Below are 21419 nucleotides of genomic sequence, written 5' to 3' on the forward strand. Positions count from 1 at the left end.
GCGGGAGGAAGCGTTCTGTGTGGGCGGGTGAATCAAAATAAGAACGAATAGCAGAGCGCTGTTTGGTGATTGACAGTTTTCACCAGCCAACGAGAGACCACATACTGCAAAACGTCACACTACTCTCGGACCACCGGAGGATTAGTGAAGTCGCTTAAATGTTTGGTGTGTTAAATCCAGAACGCCTTGAGATTAAATATGTATTTCGGAATCATAGCACGGGAAGAAGAAGTTTTTTTTAAAGAGTCCAGTACACCCACATAAAAGTGATATAATGGAACAAACAGTTGGGATGTCTTAATCCCATTTCAGCGTCAAAGAGATCCGCTACGGTCGCCATGGCTTCCCCGAGGTAATGTTGAATAGTTAGCATCTTTTTCGCTTTACACAATTTACACTAATCAATGTAAATCCACACGGCGACAATTAGCCACGCGGCTAAGCTAACGCTATCTGATTCCCCATCCTTTTTTTCCCTAGCGCCATCCGAGATAAACTCCGCAAGCAGCGGCGATCCTTGCAAGAAACCTTGGGGAAACTCAAACATGAGAGCGACGACGAGCAGGTAAAGTTGTACAAGAGTTTTTTCCTGACATTTGGCATTTTTGCAGTCAGTTTTGTATTTGTCTCTGAAAACACTCCTCCGTTATTATGAAGCCTTAGAAGGAGCGTTGGAGCATTATATTAGAAAAAGCCATACCAGAGTAGTTTTACTTTAGTTTGCTTTTATTCCGTGATATTTTTAGTGTTTAGGTAGGATGCCTGAAACCCTCTGGTGTGTTTGAATGAGCCGTGCCAAACATGACTCAACATGTTCTTTCCAGGCTCTGGTTCCGTCTTCCAGGTTGAGTGAAGAGTCGCTACACTCAACAATGAAGGTGGGTGTTTAGTCCGATTCCTGTATTTTCAATGTCTTCTTTCTGACAATTATAACTATTTTGTTAGCATGCTAACTATGCGTGTTATGTGTTGTGTTGCAGGATCCTCAAAGCAGCGAGGACGACCCTGGAGAAACCCTCAAGCAAAAACTACGGGCCCAGAGACAGATGAGAAGGAAAAGGGTTTGTCTGGTTCTCACTCAATTCAGATAGAACTTTCGGAATTTTGCTGGCGCCTGCTGTTTACAAACAATCTGAAATGTTCTATACTAGTGTACTTACTTTATTTGCAAATTGTGGTTGTGTAAAAGCTGTTGGAGCAGATTTCCGCTCAGGAGTTGCCCAGTGATGATGTGGAGGAAATTTCCAGTGCTCGGGACCTCAGTGAAGATGAAGGCCCTTCAAACAGGACCACAGAACCTTCAGGAACGAGTGAGTGTCTTGTCGCCACCGCCACAAATTCCTTGAGATGAATTCAGAGAGTTGGGAATGAAAAAGGAATACTATCCGAGTAAATAAGCAAGTGCCATATATTGTATGGATCAGATTTGGCAGCCATAAAAATACTGTACCAAAAATGTTGAGATATATGAGGCTTCACTACATGTGGTACTTTTTTTTTTTTCTTTCAATGAACTTTACCGTCTAGGCCTCGCCTCCAAAGCCTCAAAGAGTCGCACCTCGCAGCAGTTCGACCGCTTCGTGACGCGACGTTTGGAGGAGAAGCTGAAAGCAGCCAGGGTGATTTTCGTGGGAGACATTTTGATTGTGTTTGGGGAATGACAACAAGTTGTTAATTTTCTTTCCAGTCGCAAGGCGAGAGTCTCCAGCGTCAGGAGGCGTCGGCGACCGACGCCACTCGCCTGCAGAGCCTCCGAGACAGATCGACGGTCAGGTCTGACAGAGAGGTCAGTACGGGTGTCGAAATTCTCGGATTAATCCATTACAAGGCAATCAGCCAATGAATTGACAACTATTTTGATAATGGAGTATTTGTTTGTTTGCTTAGTTTGTTGTAATTAATTACAATGACCGGCTGTAATCATCTGATTATTCGAATAATCGCTTCTGAAAGCAGAGGTGGACAACGAGCGTGCGGCTGAGCTTCTGCTGCTGTGTTGCAGGCGGATTCGGAGGGTGATTCCAGCGCTCATCTTGTTCCTCAGGGAGCCAGCACCAGGGTAAAGTTCCAGGAGACCACCCAACGCGTAAGACTGACGACTTTTTTGCATTCGAGACACATTCAAATTTGTGATGTAAACGTAGACCAGGAGTGGGACACGCAGCGGTTTGTATACAACAACTAATATCTCTCAGGCGGAAAAAGAGCGGCCAACCAGCGAGGAGGCGTACAACTTTTTCACGTTCAACTTTGAGCCGGAACCTGAGCCGGAGCCCGAGCCGGAGCCCGAGCCGGAGCCCGAGCCGGAGCCGGAGCCAAGCACGAGTGGAAAGACTCGGAAGCAGAGGAAAACGGGCGAGGACAGCAGCCAAACGCTGGACGAGACTGAAGAACAAAGTCAGGACCAAAACCAAAACCAGGTAAGATGTGCTTGAATAGTTTGGCATGAAACAAGGTGGAAATGGACTTTAAATGTGTTTGTCAATAAGGTGATGTTACATGAGCTGATCTGACGTTGGAGGTGTGGATATCAAAATGTGTTTCTTCTCACTCATCGCCTTTAGAACGAGGAAGAGCCGCTCATGCAAGACGACGGCAACGTCTTTGTCATCGAGCAAACGTCCAAGGACTTTGTGGAAGTGAAGAGCGCCGAGTACATCGGCTTGCGGGCGCTCGCTCTGCGCCGCCGCCCGCTCGTCTACACGCCGAGTTCTCGGACGGGTATGAAAATCGACATCTGTTACCGCGTGCTGGGCCGATACCGGCCTTACAGTATCAGTATTTGTGAAGGATGACGATACCACCCACAGATACTTAAGGCACACAAAAAAATCATCAAAACATCGAAGAAGCCCTCCTGGCCAGTAGTTGGCCGTTTGACACATCATGCGTAAATACAAAAAAAAGTCCTTGTTCACCATTATCTGTCATTGTGTCCATTGAAATGTTATGTATCAAAAGTACCAGTGGTATTGGTACTTGGTATCGGTATCAGTGCGTACTTGAAGAAATACTCATACTGGTATAAGTCTGAAAAAAGTGGTATTGTCCACAAAACATCCATTTCACATCCCCGTGTCACAGTGCCGATCTCAGCGAAACTACCTGAGAACATGAGGCCTCGCTATCTGGAGGAGGAGGGTCTTTACGTGGGCGAGCGGCCTGTGGTGATGCCCACCAACGAGAACATTCTGGAGAACCGCATTTTGAAAATGGAAGAGGTGACATCGCCGATGCGCCGTCTTCCTGTGGCATCTCCTTTTTGACCATTTTCCTCCTTTTCCGTTTAGGGAGGCAAGTGGTTCGGAGATGACGGCAGGATCATTGCTCTGCCGGACCCCATCAAGGAATCGTCTACCAGGCCGCCGCTCTTTGATATGGAAGACGACCTGGATCCAGGCCTGCAAACGGTGTACAGGAAGGTCAGCTATCACCATACCTCATCCAAAGTAGTGGCGCCAAATTAAAGATTTTCATCTCGTCCTCAGCCACTCAATTGCAAGCACACGCAACAGTTCATCAGCGACGCACCGGATGCTGAGGGAGGCTACCAGCTGGATGTGGACGTGTCGGGACTCATCTTCTCCCATCACCCGCTCTTCAGTCGCGAGCACGTGCTAGCATCGCGTCTGGCACAGCTGTTCGACCAGTACCTCAACCGACAGCGCAGCAACCTCGCCGAGCACCTCACCGACAAGGTGTGGCGCCGCTATCGCTATCGTCTTGGTTGCCTTTTGTCAATGGTTAAAATAGAACATGTTCACTTTGCTGCAGTTGAACGGGTTGAGGAACACCATGGGGAACATGCTGGAGATCCACAGCGAGCAGAACCTCTCGCAAGCCCTGCAGCAGAGGATCGTGGAGTACAGCGTGGAAGTCAGGTGAGGGCTTTCGGGTTCCCATCCCCTCTCATCGCGATTGGCCGTCCCGCCGCAATTTTCCCACCGCGTGCGGATGTCATGATAGGAACACGAGGCTACTACGGGACGGCGAGCAGGAGAAGGACAGGACGCTGCTGAAGAACCTGATCAAAGTCTGGAAGGAACTCAAAGCCCTCAGAGAGTTTCAGAGGTTCACCAACACGCCTTATAAGCTCTACCTAAGACGGTAATTTTTTTTTTTTTTCCGATTCTCTTGTGCCTGAACTTGCCAAAACATTAGGTACATCCTGGTAAAAAGTGCATCTGGATCCTTTTTGTATATGTAACTGATGGTGTGGGCCCCAGGGAGAACGTGGACCGCGAGACGGACGAGCGCAACTACGAGAAGGACATTTTGTCCGAGGTGTGGGAGCTGGAGGCCGAGGGTGAGGTGGACTACCAGAGCAAGATGGCCGAGTACAAGAAGCAGCTGGATGAGTGGAAGGCCTGGAGGAGGAAGCAGGTGGCCGCATTTGTTCATGTCTACGCTATGCTTGTTGTCTTAAATCCAGTGGTGGGTGGTCAGGAGCGGCGAGGCCGTCTCAACGTCCGCACAAGCACCGGAAAACTGAGAATCTGCGGACATGATGTATTTTGCTTTTGCATCGTTCTCCACAGAAATCCAAGAAGAAGAAGCGAAAGAAAAAGAAAGGGCAAACTCAGGATGAAACAGAAGAAGAAGAGCAGGAAGTGAGCGAATCTGAGGGGCCCGACGAAGAAGCGCCCCCCAGGCCGGTGCCACCGCAAAAGTTGGACTTCGACATCATCGAGCAGCAGGTGCGCGAGAAAGCGGCCAGGATACGCCGCAGGCCGGGCGAGGCCATCCTGCTTCCCGAGCTGACCGCCTCCGGAAGCATCTCGGAGGCGGAGCTCTGCCCCAGGTACGAGAAGGCAGACGAGTGTTTGTTGGTTTTGAGCGGCACGGTAAAGTGGTGTCGTCTTTCTGACGTTTGCCGTCTCTTCCCTCCTTTCCCAGGGGCGAAGTGGCTCGACGGGAGGACGTCGCCAGACGCTCCGTTTTTATCAAGATTCTGTACAACGACAAAGAAGTGACACAGACCAACAGCCGCGCGCTCACTTCCGACTTCAGAGTGCACTTTGGGGAGATTTTCAACCTGAAGATTGTCAACTGTCCCCGAAGCATTACCTTACAGGTACCATTTCTTTGCTTTTCCTTCTGTGTCTTGAGAAATCTGGACTTAAGAATCTGGACTTCAGATTTGCATTTTGGCCTGTTTTACTGCCGCTTCCCCAACTATTCACAAGATCCACTTCATGTAAGAGCACGGCTCCACATCCGCGTTTGTGCTGTGCAGGTCTTCGAGGAGGCGGGCTCGTCGTGGTCGCTCCTGGCACAAGTCTACGTGCCGGTGCCACATTCCTCGGTATTGCCGGCCAACGCCTCCATTGAGGAGTTTGAGTTCAGTAGCAACCAGAGGGTGATGTTTGACCACGAGGGCGTGGGAAGCGGTCAGTGACTCACATTTTTATATTTCATATATGATGTTTTCCTTCCTTTGATTGTTTTATTGATGAAATATGCAGATGTTCCACTTTCCTTCACGGCCGAGGGCAGCGACAACGTGATCCTGCTGACCTCTGGTAAGGTGTCGTGCTGCGTTTCCTGGGGCGTCGACGAGGATGACGTGCCGCTGGCGCCTCCCGTGTCTCAGAATCCCGCTGCCCTTCACGGGTAGGAGAAACGTTGTCGCACAGAGTTTTTTGTTTAATAGTTTTATCACAAAATCGTATCAATATTATTGAACTCCGATTTTAATGTTACTGAATTGAAATGATTCACACTTTTTTTTTTTTCCTTTCAGTGGCGTCAGCCATTTTGACGGCATCTCTCGCATCGAGTCTTCTGGCGATGTCAAAAAAATCGGCGAGTGGGCCTTGCAATCTCGACTGGACCCCAACGATCCCAAAAATGCCTCCATCATGCAGCTGCTTAAAGTATGCCTCCCACCCCCAGAGGAAACTAAACCCACACATCACACACATGTGTGTCTGTGTGTGTGCGTGTGTATCTGTGTGTGTTTGTGCGTGCGTGTGTGTCAGGTGGCCAGCAGCGGCGAGGTGATGACTTCTGATCACTTCCGTCTGGAGCAGCTGCAGGAGGAGTTCAACTTTGCCAGCGACGAGGAATTGACGCGCTCCCGGCGCTTCCGCCTGCTGGCGCTCCGGAACCAGGAGGTGCCCGAGTTTCGCAACTACAAATGCGTCCCCTCTCGCGAGAGAGAAATCACCGAAAAAGTCTTTCAGGTAAGTCGCCGCCAGTGAACGAGGCATCAAGAAATATTTTTACACACAGCTGACATCCCGTCCCGTAAGTAGCATAAAATATTCTAAATGAAAATAAATATTTATTTATTTAAAATAATATTTTTATATATTCAAATAAACTACTGGTATGTGTTCAGTCTTCTGAAAGTTACGGTTGACCCCCACTATGGAACACATATGTGAATCGTTTCAAAAGTTTGAAAAGGGCAACACAAAAGTCCTGGGTTTTTTTTTCATCTCCCTTCAGGACTACGAGAAGAGGCTGAAGGACGGCGAGATCATCGACACCAAAGAACATCTGGATTCCCATCGGGCCTTGGTGGCCAACTACCTCCAGAAGGTGATTGAGCAAAACATAAAAAATGCTGTAAAACACCGATCATCACCATCATCCACCCACCCCACAGATCCGCGAGGCGGTCATCCATAGGTTCCTCTTGGCCAGCCATCACTTCCTGCTGTCCGACATGGTCATCGAGGAGGAGATGCCGTGTTTTGGGTAACCAAATTCCAAACGTACTACTCATTCCACTTATCGACATTTAATTGACCGTTACAGTTCACCCCGTGCGTCGACCTTTTCATTGTGTTTGTAAACAAAGGCGACTTCCAGGTAGAGAAAGAGTGAGCAGCTACAGCTGACTTGAACTGAAAACCATGAGAAAAATATTATTTGCAAGATAATAATAAAAAAAAATTCTCGCTCGAACTACACGCTAAATGTTTGGTTGGGCTGCTTATGAATAATTCAGCAAAACATGTTTAGCCTGCTAGCTAACGCCAGCGCTACAGAGCGTTTTCCATTTCCTGTTTTCTCAATCATTCTGTTTGGTCAAATGACACGCAAGAGTTTTTTTCAAGTGTTGGTGCCACCTGGAAGTGCATTTGGCCATTATGGTGAAAAGTTGCGGTCTGTTTTGAACGCATGCTTGCATGACCTGATAGAGAAAAAAAAGCACTAATTTCCTTTTCTGTGTTGTATTTCCTTTGCATGTTTGTTCTATTTCTGTAACAAATGAAAAAAAAACACACAAAAATGACAAGGAGAACACTTTTACAAAGAGTGACACATCGCCACCTTCGAGATGGCAGTGAGTTTTTAGAGCTGAGGAGTCCCGAGCCAATAAAACTGACTTGCAGGGCAGACTTGCTGATGTAAGTACACGAGGAATGTGCGTCTAAGACTTCACCTCTTCAAAATTCACTTCCTTTTTACTCTGAGACCAGTCCAGGCGTCGTTTAGAACTCGTTTGCGATCTCAAAGTGGGTTGATAGTTTTTGTTTTTCACCGCTAGTGCATTTTGATCATGTTTCCAGTTGGATTTATCTCTTTTGTTTTCTTCTGCTGTGCATGTTTAACAGTGGTGCCGGTCCAGGGTATGTTCTCTTCTGGTTTCCCGCCCCGCCCCTTTCCCAGCTAGCTTGAACCCACAACCCAGCCCAGTAGCAACAGTAGACTTTGTGTAGTGTTCTAGTCACTCCCGCCACGGTTTTGCTGAGATGTTTTCTCTAATATCACTGCAAATTGTTCAAAAATATGTCAATATTGACGCTTTTCTTGACCTTTCTACCAATTCCTGGTGGGACTGATCAGAGATAGCAAATCAAGTCCTGTTGGTGTTTGTTCCTGTGAAGACAGTCTGGCCTTCAATGTGGATTAGGGGTGTCCAAATGGAAATTGAGTAGATAATTAAAGCCTGTGTCGATTTTTTTACAATAATTGGGGCACAATCTAGACAAGAATAAGGTAAAATGGCATCATATGCAAACTGGGGCATTACGGGGGACCAAATCCCATGTAGTCATTATTCACCCGAGAATTATTATGATTTGAAGTTTCATGAAATTCGCCACTTTAGTTGTAAGAAGTTACTTTGCGTCTTTGGACACCCCTGATATAGATTGACATGACTGCATCACGTGCTTATGACCAAGGTTGTTGACTAAATGTTTTATTGGGAACAATCAGGATTCTGGGCCTCAACCTCTTCCACCTGGCTGAGCCCAAGCGTCCTCTCAAGCCTCAGAGGAAGGAGAGGAAGAAAGTGACGGCTCAGAACCTGTCCGACGGAGACATCAAGCTATTGGTCAACATCCTGCGGGCCTACGACATCCCCGTACGCCGCTCGCAGAACAAGTGAGCAGGTTTACAGATCTACTACGCTCACTGCTGCCATCTAAAGGCAGAATGCCTAAAACTCACTTCCAATTTTAGCAAGCAAACAAACTGGGATGGTCACTGTGTTTGAGCAAGTGTGTAACTTGTCATTTGAACACCTTTTAGTAAAGCAGGACACTTGGCACAAGGCGCCACCCAAACCAGCGACTGGTTCATCAACCAGGTAAGACGGACGAGCCAAGGGCGGAGCGAAAAGGTCAACAGCGAGCCATGACGCGTTTGCGTTGTGATGCAGGTCCAGGTGAGGCCCTTCGTGGAAGTTTCCTTCCAGCGCAACGTCTTCCAAACCACCACCGCCGACGGGCCCAACCCCTGCTGGAACGAGGAGCTGCAGCTGCCTTTCCGGTAAAGCCACTTCTTGTCGGCTGGCCGCTGTCAATCCTCCTTATCTGCGAGGATTTGAAAATATTGATACCCCATATTATTGTATTACTTTATTATCTTTCTCTTTTCCCTTCCATCAGTGCACCAAATGGAGACTATAGCATCGCTAGCTTGCAGTCGGTCAAGGACGATGTCTTCATCAACATATTTGATGAGGTGGTTCATGAAATTGGGGTGGTAAGTTGCTCCCACCCCCCACCAAATGTCACAGTTATTGTTTTCCTCTTTGTCCGAATGTGAGGCCTTGTTGTGTGCGCAGAGTGACGAAGACAAAGGCAAATCGCTGCACACTCGAGTGGAGAAGCACTGGCTGGGATCTGTCAAGATTCCCTTCAGCACCATCTACTCGCAGTCCAGGGTCAGATTTTTGAATTAATTATTCATTTATTTGTTTATTTAGTTAATGGGAGCGATGATGATGCCAACTGTGTGTGTCGGCGCAGATCGACGGCACAATTAAGGTGAACATGCCGGCCGTGCTGCTGGGCTACAGCAAAGAGCGCATCCACAGTGCCGCCGGCGCCTACGAGGCCATGCAGAGCCTGTGCCAGGGTGCCTTCATCACGCTCTTCATCACCATCGAGCCTCAGCTGCTGCCCGGCGACTCCATCAGGGAGAAGGTCGCTGCCCTCCTGACGTGCCACCGCGCGGCGCTGGCCGCTCGTTTGCATGTGCCGCCACGTAGACTTCCTTCGCCCATCTTTTTAAAGTTTTGGAGTGGTAGAATAAAAATATGGCCACTGTTTTATAAGTTTTTACATTTTAAAACAGTTGTTTGCATGTTTATGTTTCATCACCAGGTGCTCAACAGGTTTTTTTTATGCAGGCCTGTATTTTAATGGTTCCCCAGTAGTCCCCACGCCATCATTCATTTTATCTTTTTCCTGCTCCTCTGCATGTTCTAGATAAAGGAACTAAAGGTAACTGCTAGTGTTGCATGTCGCCCGCTCCTCTCCTGCATTCCTCTCGCCTAACTTTTGATTTTTTTTTTTTTCCTCCCAGTTTGACAGCCAGGAGGACGAGCGTCTGCTGCAGGCAGCCGAGCGCTTTGAGCGCGTGGCGGCCACCGAGTTCCCGGGCCGGATGTGCACCACCACGGTAGTGGACCTCAGTGGCAAGACGATCTTCATCACGCGCTACATACGGCCGCTCAACCCGCCGCAGGAATTGCTGGCCCTCGAACCCCAGGAAGCCACGGTGAGCGCGACCGCTGACGTAGCGCTTGATCCCTGCAATATTCTGTTCAGTTGATGAGTAATCCTCAATATTTTGGTAACACAATGCATAAAAAAGGATTTTAAGTCTTTTGTCCATAACATGTTTTACATCCACACAGGCTCAGGTGGCGCGCTTTGTGTCGCTCATCCCGTCTCTGCCAGACAGAGTTTCCTTTGCTGGCATCTGTGACCTGTGGAGCACCTGTGATGTCAGTAAAATATATTTGACTAGAGATAGATAGATAGATAGATAGATAGATAGATAGATAGATAGATAGATAGATAGATAGATAGATAGATAGATAGATAGATAGATAGATAGATAGATAGATAGATAGATAGATAGATAGATAGATAGATAGATACTCAGTTAGTCAGTCAGTATTTGGTACTCGTTACCTCATGTTGGGCATTTTGGGGTATTGTCAGATTTTTTGGAGCATTTTTAAAACAACAAAAATGGTATATCCAATTTTTAAACTGATTTTTTTTCCCCCCCCCCAGCAATTCCTTACATTGCTGGCTGGAGATGAAGAAGAGCACGCCGTGCTGTTGTGCAACTACTTCCTGTTCCTGGGCAAGAAGGCCTGGCTGGTTATCGGCACTGCCATTCCGGAGGTTAGGCGGCCATTTTGTTTGTTATTTGAAAGACTATCATAACCAGGACTACAATGTCAAGAAGTACTCATTCAATTTGTACACAAAATAGCTGCAAAAAATGCAAGCTCAAAACAGTTTAGGAGCCTGCACAATGTCCGGGAGGTGACCAGCACATGAACTGATGTTGTGTCCAGCTGCTCTGCAAAGGTCGCTTTTGTGTTTTAAGGGTTCCAGCGCGTACGTGCTGACGCTGGAGCAAGGCCGCTACCTGATCTGGAACCCCAGCAGCGGCCAATACTACGGACAGTACGACACCTTCTGCCCCCTGCAGGCTGTCGGCTGCCTTGTCAATGCTGACAACGTCAGTGAATCTCACCACATATTAGTATTTAAAAAAAAAAATCATTTAAATGATGGTTGTTGTTTTTTACATCAAGTATTAATTTGCGGAGTATAAAATGCTAAAATGGTATGAATTTTATTATTCACGTTTCATTTTTTTTTCCCATGTTGCATTTATTTGTGGCAGGTCTGGTTGAACATTCAGGAGCACGTTTCCCCCATGAGGATAAGCTTCGATGTGAGCCGAGCCAATGGCTGGAGGCCCTTTTTTACGCGCTCTTTCGCGCATCCCGGACTTTCCAGTGTGCAGGTGACGAGACTACTACTAGTATGTACGGCATGGCTATGTAACATTTCATAATATGTGTGTGCGTGCATGCAGCCAGAAGAACTAGTGTACCGACACTCAGACAAAGTGACCGCAGCAGAGCTTCAAGACAGGTAAGCCGTGCCACCTAAATACTTCATAAACGCTTTCCACATATTTCCACGTTTGGAAAAGGGGCTTAAATTGGTGGTATAGTGCGCACTTTTGAAGTGGCCCTTACCAAAGTGGTGGAATTGTGTCAGGTTGGAGAAGCTGCTGCGTGACAAGCTGATGGAGTGGCGCCCCCACCGGCCCACGCGTTGGAACCGCTACTGTACCACCGCCCTTAAGCACTTCCTGCCCAGCCTTGAGCAGAGCGTCAGCGGCCCTGGGGGCGGCGCCGGCCGTGACATGGCCGAGGCTCACCGCCACGAGCTGCAGAGCCTGTTGGGTGACAACAGAGTGAGTGGTGACAACAGCAAAAAAACACTTTAGACTCTTTAGAATAATGCTAACAAACAATCAGAACTCGACAGGCTTACTTGAACATGAGGAGCCAGACACTCCAATTCATATATTCTTTATCCTCTGTAAAGAACGACTCATTTGACTGCTGCTTACTGAGGAGCTGTGACTGTCTGACACCTTTTTCCTCTGCCAGATTTCAGGCTTTCCGCTGCACATGGCGTTCTCTGAGGTGGCCCCCGTGGTGGAGGCGGTGCACAGCACAGGGGTGCACACCATTCAGACAGCCAACGTGGAGTTCGCCCTGGCCGTCTACGTGCACCCGTACCCCAACAATGTGCTGTCCGTCTGGGTGTACCTCGCCTCACTTGTGCGCTCCTGATGTGGTCAAAAACAAGATATAGTAGCCCTGCCTCCAACAGCAATATCCACGAGTAACACAGAAAGGGTTTCATTGCCATCATAATCAATTACTAATTGATTAACTGATGGTGTAGTGGTACATCCGCCCGTCTTGTGTGCAGACATCATGAGTTTGATTCCCACATATGACGGTGTGCATGTGTGACTTAAAAAAAAATCTCTGCTGTAAATGGTTTTCTGCATTAAAAATAGAATATTAATATGATTTTCTTTAATTTTGTGTATTTTGGAATGTGGCATAAATTGCACAATAGCACAATTGTGTTTTGAGAATTTTTAACATTTCAGTTTGAAAAATTGGAAGGATTGCAACAGCTTCCTTCCGCAATCTTAGAGATCTCCGTGGCGTTGTCACACGAAAATTATTTCGCTCATCTTTGACAACAGAATAACTGTAAAATGTGGTCGCATTAAACAGAGCACTCCTGAATGGATTCAACAAATAATTTAGCTTTATTAAATAGGATTTGGCAAGTCGGAACAAACGCAATAACGCCCCCTGGCGGCCAAAGAAGACGTCACCAATCGAGTGACTGCGACGACGCAAAAGCGCCACGCTAACGCTAACGGCGCTAGCTACACAGCTCCCAGTCTGGTCAACATGGCTCCCTTTCCGGACGAGGTGGACGTCTTCACTGGCCCGCACTGGCGAATGAAGCAGTTGGTGGGCCTTTATTCCGAAAAGGTAAATGTGCAAAGGAGTTTGTTCAACGTTTGTGCTCCAAATGTCTTCTTTTAGAACGCATATCGTGGCAACGTTGGCCCCAAAAGATGACGCTCACTAGCTTTAGCATGTTAGCTAAAGTGGTTATGCAACAGCCATCAAATACGACAACACATCTGTTGATTTATTGCTATTTAGCAGGTCATCAGGCTAAGGATTTGCTCGTGTTAAAACAAAACTGTTATTCATAATGTCGGTTTTGCTACGTAAAGTGCGCTTATCACGCAAGCTAGCGTTAGTGAAGGGGTGTTGCTGTAATGCATTATGACGTCACATAGAAACCCGTAAATATAGTTACTCTCCAGTCTTTCCCCACCACAAAATCAAACAATAACAATTTCTTTGGATTTTATCTTTACCTTATGAGAGGAAATTGTGGGAATCCATATTTCCATCCGTCTGTGTTTTGTTTGACTTTTGATCGTGCTATATTTTGCTTTTGATTGTCAGCTGTCTGAGACCAACTTCTCCAACATTAGCGACTTCCGCTCCTTCCACAAGTCGCTGCTGGCGACCTTCAAGGAGTTCAAGATGCACGAGCAGATTGAGAACAAGTATATCATCAGCCTGCTGGAACAGCGTTGCTGCACCGTCTACAACATGCACTCGGACAACAAACTGTCTGACATGCTGCTACTCCTCGAGAAGGGCCTGCACAATGTCAAGGTGGGCCCGCTGTCATGCCGCTGCCTTCCAAGGACTACATGGATAAAATTGTTTAATTGTAAAATTTTATCAAAAGCCCAGTCCACGCAAGCACGTGTTGACTTCTCATGCTCCGTTTAGGCACACGCTTATCATTATCGTTCGCTGACTTGTTGTACGTCTGGACTAATATGAGTCACGACGGTCATTTTGAAAGTGAAAGCAGATGGATGTTGCAACCCTTGAGGGACCTTGACACTGCTGTCAGTGAAGTCATTTTCTGATTTTCAGCTTCAGGGTTTTCCCATGTGTCAAAAGCAATCATTGGTTTGTGTGTGTTTTTAGAGTGAATACGAGCAGCTCAACTACGCTCAGCAGCTGAAGGAGAGACTGGAGGCTTTCACTCAGGACTTCCTACCCCACATGAAGGAAGAAGAAGAGGTAGGGCCAGCCCTTGTCCGCCTCTTTCTTTCTCTTTTTTTCTACAATTTATTTGAAATTGCTTCAGACTTACTCAAAACAACCTACCTACAAATGCCACATGATGGCGCCAATCCCTCAGAGAGGATCATGAATAATAACCCCTGTTGCCTCATGTGAGGCTTCGTTAGCTTGTTAGCTTAAATGACGTACTAACATTAATGTGTATATTCTGGCCACGATGTTGTCCAAAGGTTGGTCAGTTAAAAAGCAGCTGAAATCAGAGTGCAACGGAGTCAAGCAAGTGTGTGTGTCGCAGGTGTTTCAGCCCATGCTGATGCAGCACTTTACCTACGAGGAGCTGAAGGCCATCAAGAAGCAGGTGATGGCGCAGCACTGCACCCAGCGGCCGTGGAACTGCGCCGCAGACGTCCTCAAAGGCTTCAGCCTGTGGAGCCACGCGGAGGAGCTACAAAAGGCCTTCAAATATGCGGACCACGAGAAAACCGACTACGGTTAGCTGCACAGTAGTTCCAACTTTTTCACAATAGTATTGTGTAAAGTTATATGTGGAAAAAAAATTGCACTCGAATTGTCCTTTTTTTGTTGTTGTCCAAATTAGTTTTTCTAATGGAAGCTGGTCTTCTTATAGAAGTTGAACGCAACGGCTCTTGTTCGGTGCACGTCGCCCAGCTTCCGGTCGAAGTCATCTTGAGGATCTTTCGCTATTTGGGCCCTCAAGATCTCTGCAACTGCAGCCAAGTGTGTGGCTCCTGGTCTGAGCTGGCCAAGACCGGTTCTCTGTGGCGGCACCTCTACCCCGTACGCTGGGCCCGAGGTAACTGCACCATTCATATGCAGGAAAAGAAGTCATTCTGAATGGAATCATCTGCAACTTGCTCTCTGACGTCTGTCGTTTTGTCATGTGTAACATTGATGTGTTCAGGTGACTATTACAACGGCCCCCCTGGAGATTGTGACCAGGAGCCGGATGACAGATGGCTCAAGAGCCGGGAGAAGGAAGTCCGCGCGTACCAGGAGTGGGATGAGGATGCTGACATCGATGAATCTGGTGACCTTCTCTTATTTTTATTCGCAGGAACAACAGGTAATCTTGTTATTATTTTGATTTAAATGCCATCAAATGCGGCGCTGTTTACTTCAGATGAGTGCGGCGACACATTGGCCATCAGCACAGCCCAGCGTGAGAAGAGACTCCTGAATGGAATCATCCAGAACCTTCTCCCCGTTGTCGGCCCGCATGTCAAGTCGCTGGTGCTGGCCTACGGCTCCACCGTTTCCAGCAAAATGGTGTGTAATATGTGTGCACACAAATATGGGAAGAAAATATGGTCGGCGGCATGTATTTGTCCTCTGTGTTAGTATGATGAAGCACCACAGTGTGTAAACTGAGATATTGTTGGAACAGGTGCGTCAGATCCTCAGTCTCTGTCCAAACGTGGCTCATCTGGACCTGACGCAGACAGATGTCACCGATTTTGCTTTTGACAGGTAAACTCTAAAGCCGCGTCGCACCTTTGGTTGGCTTGAAAGAGACATCTGCTGTTGATGATTTGATGCCAGATGTTATTGGGATTTTCTTGTGTCCCCACATTGTCCCCAGCTGGTCGTATGTGGGCTCTTGCGCATCTCTGAAGCACCTGGACCTGTCGGGTTGTGACAAGATTACAGACCATGCCCTGAAGAGACTCTCTCTGGCACTGGGGGACCTCGGCACCCCGTGGTGGTCACGCCGCCAACGCCGGCAGCGGGCCGTCATCTTGAAGCAAGAGGCCGGCAGCTGGGGGCCCGCTTGGTTGCCGGCCGACATCGAGGACTCGGCAGAATGGACGCGGCGAGGCACCAAGGAGGTCCAGCAGAAGGAGGAGAGAGAGCGCTTTGTGGAGACTCAGCTGGTGGGCAGCCTGTGCTGCTGCAGGCGGGGCCGCAGGACGGGCCCAAACGCCGCAATTTTGCACTACGCCATGTCGGCAGACAGGTTTTGCGCTCACGCCGTCTGCTGCAACGGCGGAGGAGTTGAGGACGGGGCCCTCAGGACTAATGGCCGCCGCTCACCAAAGGACACTAAACGCCCCGACAATAGGACTAAACAGTCGGGCGCCAGACGCACGCTGAACTTCCTCAGCCTGTCCGGATGCTACCAGGTCACAGATGTGGGACTCAGGTAGGGCTGCAGATTTAAAAAAAAAAAAAAAATCAAACAAACTTGAAAATGAGTATTTGTCAATATTGTTTGTTTGAGGGCCATGTCGGAGTTGGGAGGCCTTCCGCTCCTGGAGCATCTCAACCTGTCAGGCTGCCTGTCGGTCACTGAGGCGGGGCTTCACCAGCTGGTCACGGCCTGCCCCGCCCTCAACGACGAACATTTCTACTACTGCGACAACATCAATGGTAGAGAAGCGCCTTGTCCAAGAATGCAAATTCCATCACAATCGCCTATGACAAAGAATTAACAATCTGAACTATCGCTATTTTAGTGATTTCTTTTTATTTATTTGCAAACAACATTTTCCTTTTGATCGTGCAGTGACTGACGTTTATATTGTGTGTGTGTATGTGTGTGGGGTCAGGGCCAAACGCAGACACGGCAAGTGGATGCCAGAACCTGCAATGCGGATTCAGGGTGTGCTGTCGCTCTGGGGAGTGAAGCAATATCAACGCTGCCCTGCCTCTCCTTCTTTAATTGCACTTTATCCAACTGGGTGTCACTTGCTGTACGTTTCTGTGTGAAACTGTAAGATGTATTTTCTTTGTATACACTCCAAGGTCCAGTGTTTCAAGAGCCACTCTTTCATCCTAACAACAATCCCATCCAACCTTTGCCAGTGTATGATTAGTTGGCTGTTTTTTTTTTATTTTGACAACTGACAAAGGATTTAGAAGCCGCTTAGAAACACTGTCGCTCAATAAAAAGGAGGAACAACAGAGAGTATGTCATTTTGACACCAAACTTACCAACGCGTTCCTCTAAAAAAACAGGTTGCACAATACAAAAAAACTGAATTATACAAAAGAATAAAGTCAAAGTGTTGCAAACGTGCTTGCACTTTTGTGGTTGCATGTGTGTCATTCAAAGGAAAATGAATTTTATGTGGATGACATTTGACATGAATAAATGAATCATTTAAAAACATGCAATAAACCCCTCCAAATGCAGTTAAGCATTCTGAAATATTTCGATCACTTCGCCTGTTATTCGATGAGGGCAGGAACTTGTAGCACCAGCCCATGGAAGAAGTTTACAACCGTTGTTTTTAGCCAATTAGCCTAAAGGACCACCCAACATTACGTCAGTGTTTTCCCGTCCTCTGATTGGTTGGTTATGCTCGAGCTGGCCACGTTCGACGAGCAAAACAAGTGTCGCAAATAGCAATCAAATTCAGCACGCATTCATTTTCGTTTCAGAATCTTTGGTGAGTATAATTTATTTCACTGAAATGTTCAATTTATTATGTCAAATGCTTGATATGAAAAGGGAACTGCTCTAGATGAGATGGGTGGGACATGGCACATGTGCGGTTAAGTTGGCTTCCCTTTTGCACTATGACGGTGGTATTTGAGTTAACTGACAGATTTGCACAATGGACCAATAATTACTTCTCCTTAAATTCAAAAGACAATGTCATTTGACTTAACTGTTGTACCCTACAGGACAGTATGCTTCCGTTTCTCAACCACGTCAAATATGAGAAAAAAACGAATGTCGCAAAATCAAAACGCGTTAAAATGATTTCGATTAATATTGATCTCATCTTTATTTACTCTCAAAATAACAGCTCGCCAGTGCAAACTGGGGTTTTCTGAGACTGAAGACTGACTCTCAATCTGCTCTCAATCTCCCAAGAGTTATTTTGGTCAAAATAACACTACCCTAAACACATAAACAAAATATTTGAATTGAGAATACCCTAAAAAGTTGTGTAGGATACCAAAAGATTCCTTTAAAGTCTGCCAAAACCCCAATCCAGACCAGAAAACCTCTGATTGAGGATTCCAATAACTTTTGGCTAGGAGTCTTTGTTGTGCGAGATTTTCTTCCATAATAACGTTTTGAGGTTGTTGAGAACCAGCGAGTGTTGGATCTCGGCCTGCTCTGCTGATCCGCGCAGTGCCATGCAGGCGTTCAGCTGCTTCTCCAGCTCCTCACGGATGTCCGAGGGCGCCCCCTGCAGGACGTATTCCTGCAGGACCCGGCAGGCCTTAGCCAGGTTGGGCTGGGCCACCTCGGGGGTACAGCGCCGCTTGGTGAGATCACAGGAAGTGAGGCAGTCGACGCCGTAAAGGCAGTCCGTGTCCTTGTCACACCTCTGCTGCCGGATGGCTTCTTGGAAGGTGGCTTCAGGGACGATGTTCTGGGCATCTGCCACCCTAAAATCGTGGCGCCCGGTGTACCCAAAGTGGGCAGCGCTCAGGTCGCACATGAGAAAGCTACCAAAGGCCCCGTGGAACAGATCCTCCACCAGCTCCAGGAGCCCAATAGAGATCTTGGCCCTGTGGGGCCACGCGGGGCCGAACCAGCGGTCGGTGGCACGGCGCACCCAGACCGGCGCCCATGCCGGTGCCCTGACACCGTAGAGCGGGGCGTTTGGTATCTTCTCCGTCACGTAGAGATCACCACAGAAGCCGAGAATCCTGGGCGTGTGTCCGCGTTCCTGCAGCGCCAACGCCAGCAGGAAGTCGTCGAGCTGTAGCAGCGCCCAGGATGACCGAGCCTCCGCCAGGGAAATGTGGCCGTCCTTGTTGGCGTCGGCTGCCGCCAGGGCACGCGTGCTCAGCTCGCCAAGGTTGGCCTGCTCCTCGTCCACTTTGGCCTGTGAGGAACACGCACAGCCTTCTGAGATTCGTACTGTACCCAGTATTGAATAAGTCCAATCCAGGGCACAATCTGATGTCCCAGTGGAAAGCTCCCGCTGCTGACCTTGAGGTGGTCGAGGATCATCTCCCTGAACTTTTCTACAGAGGTTCCTTTTGGGGGGGTGGCAAAGCGGGCAACGACCTCCTTCCTGTTCTCCATCTGGCCGGCCACGTCATAAGCGGGGGCCTCGTCCATCTGGCACCTGACCACGCCTTCCAGGTCGCCCCACATGCTCGAGTACACCTGCAAACCACACACAGAAAAATAAGAATCGCTCATTTCATGAGTTTTCTCTGGATTTGCTGTCCAAGGTCCTGAATGTCGGCACAAATGCGAAGTGTAAGCGTACCTGTTTGGTGGCATGCGTGCTGAGACACTTGTTGAGCTCCAACGTGTTCTTATCACACAAGCTGCTGCAGGCAGCGCCGTCCACCAGGCCATCTCTGTATCTGGCACACTTGAAACACAACAGCAGCATCAGACAAGGTGGCTGGCTAAAGAAGCCCACGCAAAAGCTGGTGAATATTTTTTTTGGTTTGGTCCCGTCACCATGGCTGCGCTGCACTGGCGTCCTCGGCACAACTCGGAGTAGGACGAGTACTCCACGTAGACCACCCAGCTGCCCACCAACACCGCCAGCCAGCACACGAACAAACACTTGAGGTGCGCTGACGACAAGCGCGCCTATGGAGGAAGGGGGGGGGAGTGAGAATGTGGAAATGCATGATCTATTTGATCCTCCCTTCTAAATGATACAAATGCGAAGCACCAAGCGTGCAGCCATGCAAGCTACATTAACCTAGCACATCTCGGCTTGTTTTTGCAGAGCCGCAAGGCCGCAATCAATTCTCGTGGCCTCGGCTTCGCTTTCAGCAGCCTTCACGCGACCGCCACCAACTCGACAAACGATTGCGTATTGAACGTGAGGACTGGGCCAACTATTTATTAGAACAGGCTGCTGCCTTTGTGTCTACTGTGCAGACTGCATTTGTTGTATTTTGGTCATTTTCTCTGGTGTATTTTTAGGATCAAATGAATCAAGCTTTGTGAGAATGCTGTCCCTAATGAAGTGTCCATTTGAAGCAACTGTTGCAGTGCAGTTGGAGGTGATGAGCAACAGCACGTTTGACTTCGGTCTTCATCGTTCATACATTATGGATGACGATAAAGCACGGAGACTAATGGGTTCCCAGTGGAAACACTGGAGAGGAAGAGAGGGAAATGGGCGGGGGGCTTCCATGAAGTGATGTCGTACAAATATGAAATAATCGTCAAATCAGTCGCAAAATAATTATTTGACACCAAAATTTGAGAGGAACCAGACATTCAAAATTGGCTGGTAAATTTGTACATCTTGTGCCTTACCAGCCAAAAGTACCTTAAGTCAAAACTTTCCTGTCTCTCGCTGATCTTTTATCAGTTGTCGGTGATTCCCAGCGGCGTTTCCCTTCCGTGGTTAAGACCACCAGAGACCTCTGCACCTCAAATCACCCTCGTCCAGTACTACTGCAGCTCATTCGGTACTGTACGTTTGAGAACGCACCAAAAACAACTTTTTGCCGCACTGTGACCGCCACGTGAGTCTGTCGAGTCAATCTAAGTTATGTGACCGGCGTCTATGTGAAATCTGTTAATGCCTCACCGTTTGACAAGCAGGATAGATCCTATCTTCATCATGAAAGTGGTCGCCATAGCAACGGAGATGAGCCAACCCCTCAGAGATGTACGTGCGCACACACACGCACGTACACACGCAACCAAACACACACGAACAGCGGCTTGACTAACCTGCGTGTGCAGGGGCTTCCGGAAGAAGAAAAAGATGAAGAAGAAGAAGAATCTCCACGGCAGCTGAGCTTTCGCCATGGCCGTGCTTCAAACTGTAAGCGAGCTGGCGTCAAGCCCACCGGACCGCACGTGCCGTGACGCCCCCCGTCCCCTCCCGGAGGAGGACGCGGAGGTGGTGTGCGGAGAGGCAGCTTTCAAGTGAGGCTTGCATCTGTCGTGATGCACCCACACCGCCCTCCCACACACACACACACACACACACACACACACACACACACACACACACACACACACACACACACACACACACACACACACACACACACACCTCTCTTCCCATCACATTTTATTTCTAATCCAAATACTGACTTTTTTATTTTTCATTACAAAGTATCATAAAACTACATCCACTCATTAAAAATTAAATAAAAACACCACCAAAAAATCCTGAAAAACAAGTCGAAGGATTATCACACCAGTCATAGAAATCTCCTATGCCCCCTGGTGGATCTAAGCAGAAAACCAATTTCTTACATAATGTACTGCAGAAAGCACAGACGGTTGCTAGCGCAACTTGGCTTGTGATAGCGTAATGCAGGGGTCACCAACACGTTGCCCGCGGGCACCAGGTCGCCCGTGAGGACCGCATGAGTCGCCCGCAGGGCTGTTCTAAAATTCAAATAGCGGCACTTGTCAGTGAGTTGCATCTATTTACTTTCCAGTCAAACCTCGGTTTTCGAACGTCCTGGTTCTCAAACAAATCGGAATTCTAACAAAAAATTTGAGATTTTTTTGCTTCGGTTGTCGAACAAAATTCGGAGGTCGAACCTCGCGAGATGAGCC

General features: G+C 48.0%; 3 protein-coding genes across 10 annotated transcripts; 2 read left to right on the forward strand and 1 right to left on the reverse strand.

Annotated features, from left to right (window-relative positions):
- Window positions 1-11: 11 nt before the first annotated feature.
- Window positions 12-12421, forward strand: cc2d2a (coiled-coil and C2 domain containing 2A). Of its 8 annotated transcripts, none has more exons than XM_037250498.1 (40): window positions 18-352; window positions 481-565; window positions 825-878; window positions 981-1061; window positions 1190-1310; window positions 1528-1619; window positions 1688-1786; window positions 2003-2086; window positions 2196-2420; window positions 2565-2721; window positions 3085-3221; window positions 3291-3422; window positions 3489-3698; window positions 3775-3881; window positions 3967-4107; window positions 4227-4383; window positions 4539-4801; window positions 4897-5074; window positions 5237-5390; window positions 5466-5613; window positions 5744-5876; window positions 5982-6185; window positions 6454-6546; window positions 6614-6705; window positions 7251-7361; window positions 8176-8343; window positions 8491-8548; window positions 8621-8730; window positions 8850-8946; window positions 9029-9127; window positions 9213-9389; window positions 9675-9689; window positions 9772-9966; window positions 10106-10195; window positions 10491-10604; window positions 10813-10947; window positions 11116-11238; window positions 11311-11369; window positions 11499-11697; window positions 11897-12421. In XM_037250498.1, the coding sequence occupies exons 1-40, from the start codon at window positions 339-341 to the stop codon at window positions 12080-12082; spliced, it is 5097 nt and encodes a 1698-aa protein (XP_037106393.1). In that variant the 5' UTR covers window positions 18-338; the 3' UTR covers window positions 12083-12421. The 8 variants fall into 8 exon arrangements, 7 of the variants coding, with proteins under 7 accessions (XP_037106393.1, XP_037106395.1, XP_037106394.1 ...); XM_037250500.1 differs by having other exon boundaries at window positions 5753-5876; XM_037250499.1 differs by having other exon boundaries at window positions 2196-2412; window positions 2563-2721.
- A 235-nt stretch (window positions 12422-12656) lies between these two features.
- On the forward strand, window positions 12657-16959 carry fbxl5 (F-box and leucine-rich repeat protein 5). The gene is made up of 11 exons (XM_037250508.1): window positions 12657-12808; window positions 13298-13513; window positions 13838-13933; window positions 14232-14427; window positions 14565-14750; window positions 14859-14984; window positions 15078-15223; window positions 15342-15424; window positions 15537-16097; window positions 16176-16324; window positions 16504-16959. Exons 1-11 carry the CDS (start codon window positions 12725-12727, stop codon window positions 16578-16580), a joined length of 1920 nt encoding a protein of 639 aa, XP_037106403.1. The 5' UTR covers window positions 12657-12724; the 3' UTR covers window positions 16581-16959.
- On the reverse strand, window positions 16778-20806 carry LOC119122230 (divergent protein kinase domain 1A-like). Its single transcript, XM_037250510.1, has 5 exons — window positions 20577-20806; window positions 19338-19472; window positions 19138-19245; window positions 18852-19031; window positions 16778-18744 (listed from the first exon to the last, which is right to left on the reverse strand). The coding sequence occupies exons 1-5, from the start codon at window positions 20652-20654 to the stop codon at window positions 17941-17943; spliced, it is 1305 nt and encodes a 434-aa protein (XP_037106405.1). The 5' UTR covers window positions 20655-20806; the 3' UTR covers window positions 16778-17940.
- Between the last annotated feature and the right edge of the window lie 613 nt (window positions 20807-21419).

Source organism: Syngnathus acus, chromosome 4 (genome assembly GCF_901709675.1).
Source record: "Syngnathus acus chromosome 4, fSynAcu1.2, whole genome shotgun sequence".
Lineage (NCBI taxonomy): Eukaryota > Metazoa > Chordata > Actinopteri > Syngnathiformes > Syngnathidae > Syngnathus > Syngnathus acus.